This window comes from Psammomys obesus, unplaced genomic scaffold (genome assembly GCF_907164565.1).
Source record: "Psammomys obesus unplaced genomic scaffold, mPsaObe1.curated_primary_1811, whole genome shotgun sequence".
In the NCBI taxonomy this organism is placed as follows: Eukaryota; Metazoa; Chordata; class Mammalia; order Rodentia; family Muridae; genus Psammomys; species Psammomys obesus.
The window spans coordinates 4,405,538-4,412,830 of record NW_026595981.1 but is presented as its reverse complement, the minus strand read 5'-3'; the positions used below and the strand labels follow the sequence as shown (position 1 = coordinate 4,412,830).

The following is a 7,293-nucleotide window of genomic DNA, read 5'->3' as shown; positions in this document are numbered from 1 at the left end:
AGGAAGGAAGGAAGGAAGGAAGGAAGGAAGGAAGGAAGGAAGGAAGGGCTGTTTCTATATAGCTTGGGCTGTATGTGGTCCAGCCTGGCCTAAACCCAGTGATCCTCCTGTCTCAGCCCCCTGAACACCTAGGATTACTGGCATGTTCACCTGAAACTGAACTTTTAGTTCAGCTGAGAGGTGTGAGTGAAACTGCATACCAGAGTTCAAAGACCTTGCATCATATATTGCTTTTCAAATTTTTATTGCGTGTTGAAGTTATAATATTTTGGGTACATCAGATTAAGTAAAACACATCCCGATAATTTTACATGTTGCTTTTAGCTTTTTTATTTGCTTTATTTATTTATTTTTGAGACAAGGTCTCATTCTGGAGCTCAGGCTGGCCTTGAATTTGTTTGTGGCAATTCTTTTGGCTCAGCCTACTGACTGCCAGGATTATGGGCATTACCAAGTCTAGCTCCAAACAGGCATTTTAAATTACATTTAAAAAATAGAATCAAAGCTTCCATGATTTCTTGTGGTCTTGTTGTTTTTTGTTTCTTGGTTTTGAGACAGGGTCTCACCAGGTCAAGGTGGTGGTGAACTCAAAATTCTGCCTCAGCTTCTCAAGTGCAGGGTGCCCACTCCCATACCCCATGGGAAGTTGTACTAATTTCTCCCAGGTTTCCAACTGGATCCATTTGTGTAGCACTTGGAGCTCAGAATTCCGCTCCGAAATTCTTGTTCTAAATAGATGTACAGCTTTTTGGTGAGCTGCTGGGCCCCCAGAGAAGTCCCTTCAAAAGTCCCTGTGCTGGGTGCTGAAAGTCAAATTTGAGAAGATAGTCCCTTTCCTCAGGGCCAGCTTCAGGGCAGCATTACCTGAAGGGTTTGTTAACCAGACTCCAGCCCCTTCCCATCCAAATTCTGACTCAACAGGGTTGGACAGAGCCAGAGAACTTGCACGCTGAAGAAGCTTCTTCAAAACTACACTTTAAAGGAGGTCGTTGCACACTGGAAAACTGGGAAGGTACCCCAAGCACTCTGTTGAGAGTGAGAACAGAATTAGCAAATATGGAACTTTAGTTCCTTGCTAAGCACTTTTCAATATGTCACCTTATCCTCATATCAACTTAATGAAGCATCTAGCATTATTTCAGTGGAGACCATAGAGCCTGAGAAAGGGCAGTTAAATCGCCAGAATCGGGTAGCTAGGAAACAGTGCTCAGGTTTGTATTGACTCTTCCCCACCCCAGTAATTAGTGAAGGTCTCCCCCATCTGCACTTTTTAAAAATTTCTGGTACTATCCTATGTACTGGGTACATAACATAAGCGAGACAAGCCCATAGATTTCTCAGTGCTAAGAACGAGGCCGTGCCATGAAGATAGATCTTAGAGAGCCAGCCCAGATGAGGGGTAATAAAAAGTTTCCAAAGGAGAGCGTGACATTCACATGAAGCCTGAGGGGTGAGATTAGAGGAGTGGGGCACAGGTGGGAGATGTTTTAAACTGAAAATAAGCCAGGCTTGGAGACATCAAAGCATCTGAAGAGCTGAAGGAAATTTAGACTGTCTCAAACAGGGAGGGTGGAAGTGAGAGGAAGGCCCCCGGAGTAGACAGGACCAGCTCATCCCAGGCTGCTTTTGCTTATTGGCTTTATTTCAGGCTGGAGGCATGGAATACTCTGTTTCTCCGCTATCCACAGGGGATGATTCCAAAAACCCCAAGTGAGTGCCTGAACCCATGAAGAGTGCTAAAGCCTACAGATAATTATTTTCCCTGTATATGTATTTGATAAGTGTTTCATTTATAAATTAGGCACAATAAGAAGAAACAACAATAATTCTAAACTAGAACAGGTTGAACATCCATTAGCTGGAATTCTTGGGATCCGAAGTGTTTCAGATTTGGGATTTTTGTGTTGTTTTGGATTTTGACAAACTTACATATATAAGATATCTTGGGGTTGGGACCCAACTCTAAGCTCAACATTCATTTATGTTTCATATAACCCTTACATGCATAGCCATAAGGTAACTTCAAGCAGGAAGGTGATATTGCAATGTACCTGCATTTTGGCTCTGACCTTTCACAGAAAGCCAGGGATAGAATGTTCCATTTGTGTGTCATGTTGAAAAGTTTTAGATTTGGGATGTTTTCAGTTCTGGATTTTCAGATTAAAGTTGCTCAGGTTGTATTCTGTGCAACTGTAATACAAGTGATGTGTGTGTGGCTCAGATTTCAAAAACCATTTTCTCAGTGTTTCTTGTGATGACTTGGGAAGATGCAATGTGCTAAGATGAAGAGGAGAAATGGCTTAGGTTGGCGATGGTGGACCATCACATAAGGCTGCTTGGACATTAAATGCTGCTATACTGTGGGAGTTGATCTGATGACTGAAGGGCTAAGTCATACCACTTAGAATGGTGCACCTTTCAAAACATGTTTATTTCATGTGATTATGGATAACTGTAATCATAGAAACAAAAACCTCAGGTAAAAGTAGACTGCTAAATTATTTTCCTTATTTATTTACTTGTTTTTAAATTGCTTTTTATTCATCAAGAGAAACTTTTTTTTTTAAAAGACAGTTTTTCTGTGTAACCCTGGCTGTCCTGGACTTCCTTTGTAAACAAGGCTCGCCTTGAACTCACAGAGATCAAGATTAAGATCTGCCTGCGGAGTGCTGGGATTAAAGGCATCCACCATCATGCCTGGTTTGAGAAACTATTATCATACATATTTATTTGTTTCTTTTGAGACAGGGTGTCTTTATGTAGCTCTTGATATCTTGGAACTCTCTTTGTAGGCTAGGTTGACTTTGAACTCACATGAGATCCACCTGCCTCTGCCTTCCAAGTGCTGGAATGAAAGGCATGTACCATTATGCCTGGCTGCATATTTATGTGAACACAGGTCAATGACAAACTTCTCTGGAATTCAGTCCAAACCAATTTCTTACATTTCAAAACCATGCTGAATTTCTCAGAAATTTTCATGGACTCATGGTTTCTCTTGAAATCTTTCTTGGTTTTTTTCTTGGTTTAACCAGCAAATTACAGGCAGTACTAACACCTTTTACAGGTGATAGGAGTGGAAAAGTTTACGAAGTCCTCAACAGCCGTTAGTCTAAAGGAGAGCTACTAATGTTAAGTTCGGGTAATGCTGTGGTGAATGGGAAGTAAGGATGAAGAGATGCTCCAAGGTGTTTAAGACTACTTTCTTAATAGGAAAGGGAGGAGTAGACAGGCCAAAGACGAATCAAAGATGGCCTCTAGGTTTTTGGTACACAGTTTTAATAAGAATAATGGTTGTTAGCCTAGTATTTAAGAGTAAGCTTAGGTTAAGTAAAATAATATCAAAGAGTGATGTTCTTCTAGTAAAATTTCAATGACTGGAACTTACTTGACCATTTGGGGCTTTAACTTTTTTTTTTTTTTTCCTGGATTTTAAATTGTACAAATTTTGCAGTCTGGGCATGATGAAAATCAAGCTTCTTTTTGGTCATAATCAATGTTAACCAATGAGTCTACAGGGTTCTTATTGAGTAACCTGGAACCTTGAGTTTCTGTAGCTTAGACATGCCCTTTTTGCTCCTTCTAGCTTTTCCATATCTTACACCTTAGAAAGAGTTGTAGATGGCTCCCATCAATGGACCAGTGATAATTTGGGCTCCGCCTTCTTCATCTAAGTCCCGCCCACATCAGACCACACCCCTTTCCCTTGGCCCCGCCTCCTGAAGATGTCGTCTGCGAAATGACAGCAAATCCTCCACAATCCTGCCCAATAGGATATGCGAAAGGCGGGACCTATATCAACGTTTCCCACCCATTTGTCCAGTTCTATGTCTATCTGTACCCAGTGTCATCCCACTTGGTCTTCAACCCAAGGATTGGTTTCTCTGTTCTTTGTTCCTGGCTTACGATTGGTTTTTTTTTTTTTTTTCAATCCGCCCCTCTCTTCTAGCTCTTGCGGGCGGGATTAGCACGCAGCTTCCTGCTCTTGCCAAAAAGATAAAAGAAGAAAAAGAAAAGAGGAGAGAGGCGAAAGAAGAAGAAGAAGAAAAAAAAAAAAGTCACGGAGATCTTTGATTTTTAATTGGCTCTTAGCCTTGTCGGTCAGGCCAAGGTTTGCCTTCTGATTGGTCTAGCTGCCTGCCCATCCCGAGCCGAGGGCGGGATTTCCCCAGGAGCCCCACACCTGGTTGCCACTGGTCGAGCAGTGCGCCTGTCTGCGGCTTCCGGCCAGGGATTGGAGGCGGACGCGGACAGGTGGGCGTGGATTGGCTAGGGCGGCCGGTCAGTGTGAGGCGGGGGCGGGGCCTCGGCGGCTGGTTGCGCGTGTCCGCCGCTGGCTCCGCTCTATCCGGCTTTGCTAGGGGAGGTGAGTCCGGCCGCGGCGGCACCGGCGGCTGAGAAGGCGGCGGCTGAAGAGAAGGCGGCGGCGGCGGCGGCGGCTGTGGAGGAAGCGACCGTGGGCACGGAAGCCGGGTGGGGGGGAGGGGGGGAGACGGAGCAGCCTTGAGCCCTGCAGGGGCCGTCGCGCGGGGGACCCACCCGCTCTCCCCCCCCAGCCCTCCCCAGCCCCGGCAGCCGGCGGCGGCGGGGGCAGGAGCCAGCCTGCTGCCGACCGTCCCCCGCCCGCTCCCCGGGGCTCCTGTTCTTTGGCCCCGGGACCCTAACCTCCTCCCGGGGCGGTTCCCTGTGTCTGGGCGTCCGAGCGCTGCCCACCGCTCTTTCATTCCCTCCCCGCACCTTCTTCCCTACACTTTTGCCGGGGTTCTCTCCCTCCTCTCCTGTCCTGCCCGTCGCCTCCTCCTCACTCTCTTCCTCCAGCCTGCTTCCCTGGCTCATCCTGCCCAGGAAAGTTTGGTACACCCCCCCACCCCTCGCCCCAGTCAGGTCAACCAGACTAGGAGTAGGGGAGATGTAGGAGACCCGAGAGTTCGAGGTGGGGGGGAAGCTAGAACCTGGTTTCCCTGACAATCTCCCCGCAGCCCTTTTGGTTGAGAGTGGTTGGGTTTTTTTTTTTTTTAAATTGTGTTTTTGAGGAGGTGGGAGGTGTTTAGAAAAGGATGTGGGGATGGAAGGGGTAGATGAGTCAACCCTCTCAGGAGATTACAAGGGTGGTGTATTACCGGATCCTTTTCGTGTGTGGAGTTCAGGGGGTCGGGAGGTTTGGCCTTTATTCCCACATTCAAAGTTGGAACCTCCCCCCCATTAAGAATGGAGTTTTAGTATCCACTTGTGGCAGGAATCCTGGGGGGAAGGGGCCCTTTTTCCTTTTTCTTTTCCTTTTTTTCCTCCCTTCTTATTTTATGTTCTTAACTTTTATTTCGGCAACCCACACCCTTCTTCCGCACACTCTCACCTAAAAACCGAACACCCAAGATCCTCCAACTCTGTCTGGATTGACTGATGAAGACATAAAGCCAGTTACGCTCTATGTTTTTTTTTTTTTTTTTTTTTTTGAGGTGGAGTGAGTGGTTTTTCTTCATTTTTTTTCTTTTTTAAATGGCCAAATGACAGCTTGACCCAGTTTGCTTTCCAATCAAAGGGCATTTTTTTTTTTTTTTGAATGTCTCTTTGTGGCACAAGAGCCAACGCAAAAATGATGGCGGCTTACAATGGCGGTACATCAGCAGCAGCAGCAGCCCACCACCATCACCACCACCACCACCTTCCACACCTTCCTCCTCCTCACCTTCACCACCACCACCACCCTCAGCACCACCTTCATCCGGGGTCGGCTGCTGCCGTCCACCCGGTACAACAGCACACGTCTTCGGCAGCGGCGGCCGCCGCCGCAGCCGCCGCCGCCGCAGCCATGTTAAACCCTGGGCAACAGCAGCCATACTTCCCATCGCCGGCGCCGGGTCAGGCCCCTGGACCAGCTGCGGCAGCCCCAGCTCAGGTACAGGCCGCCGCCGCCGCCACGGTCAAGGTGCATCATCATCAGCGCTCGCATCACCCGCAGCAGCAGCTGGACATTGAGCCGGACAGACCTATCGGATACGGAGCCTTTGGTGTTGTCTGGTGAGTATCAAAGAACACAGCTCCACGTGGTTCTCACCGGGCCAGCATGCTTCATGGTTTACTCCATGTTGGCCAAAGCAGGACAAGTTTCTAAACTCAACTCGAGGAGCCCACGCTCACTGGTTATGAGGCCTGACGGATTGGCTCTCTAGGCCTGTGCCGCCGAGTCGTGACAGACGGGAGTGGAGCCTTTCTCCCGAGTGACACAAGCTTGAAGACTGTTAGTAAGATTAGAAATTGAGTGTGTTAAGTGCCTCCCACAAAGACCTTGGTCACCTCTCACGTGCAGTAGTTTGGAGTGGTTGCTCGGTTACAGCAGGTGTCAGCCACGGACCCCCAGCTTGGTAATAGTCCCCATTAGAAGAACTTAGTCCAGTCAACTTTCCTGCCCACCGCACCTTTTCCTACCTCATTCTGTGATCTTGGCTCTTGGAAGAAAGGTAGGCGTGATTGTTGAACCTGCCATCGCTTGAGTAGTTTGTTTTAAACCGTAAAACTGAAGTTGGGAAGTATGTAGCTTGGCCTTGTGATAAGAGTGCATTAAATATAGCACCACACACGAGCAGCGTAAATGAGGTTAGTAGAGTGGAGCTGTGCAGTGGCCCACATTCATTGTAACGTGTCGATGACTGTTGGCCAGTGGCTGTGGTGGGAAGTGTACCTTTAACGAATGAAACTGCTTCACTTTTGCAGGTCAGCTCTGTTTAAAAGTCTAAAGATCCGTTAAATGTAGCATCCTCTTCTGTTTCCCCTTCTTAGGGAGATTGAATGAACTGAGGGTTTTCTGCTTTTTTTTTTTTTCTCCCAAGGATTAACAATTCTAGTGTGGGGAAATGATTTCATATTTTCAGTGCATGCAAACATAGTCTTAAAGCCCCTATCACAAAACAAAACAACAACAAAAAACAACTCTTGGAAACTAGCCATTAAGTGGTTTTTTTTTGTCTTTGTTTTTAAGGCTAAAATTCAGCTAGGTATCATTTGCTATCTTCCTATTTCAGAATTTATAGATCTAAGTGAGCTGACTCTTAATTCTCCTTAAAACAAAAACAAAACATCAAAAACAAAACATCAGCAACAAACAACAGCTTAGAGTCTAGTTTTTTTCATCCTGCAAGGAGATTATTGCTGTGTTCTTGCTTCTCCAGGGACTGTGGGGATTCCTAGTGGGAAAAAGTGTAGGCCATAGTGGTTCCTTTCCAGTCACTCTGTTCAGGGACCTGCCTGTTCCTGCTTTCCTCTTTCTCTTCCATAACACCCTCCCCAGGGACTTCA

The 7,293-nt window shown here is 46.6% G+C and overlaps 1 protein-coding gene across 1 annotated transcript in view; it reads left to right on the top strand.

The window, feature by feature from the left end:
* Window positions 1–4,353: 4,353 nt before the first annotated feature.
* Nlk (nemo like kinase) overlaps window positions 4,354–7,293 on the top strand; it is a 127,896-nt gene continuing 124,956 nt past the window's right edge. Inside the window, exon 1 of the mRNA XM_055620336.1 lies at window positions 4,354–6,018. Within this exon, the coding sequence (XP_055476311.1) occupies window positions 5,561–6,018 (458 nt within the window). The 5' untranslated portion in view covers window positions 4,354–5,560. The remainder of the gene's footprint in view (window positions 6,019–7,293) is intronic.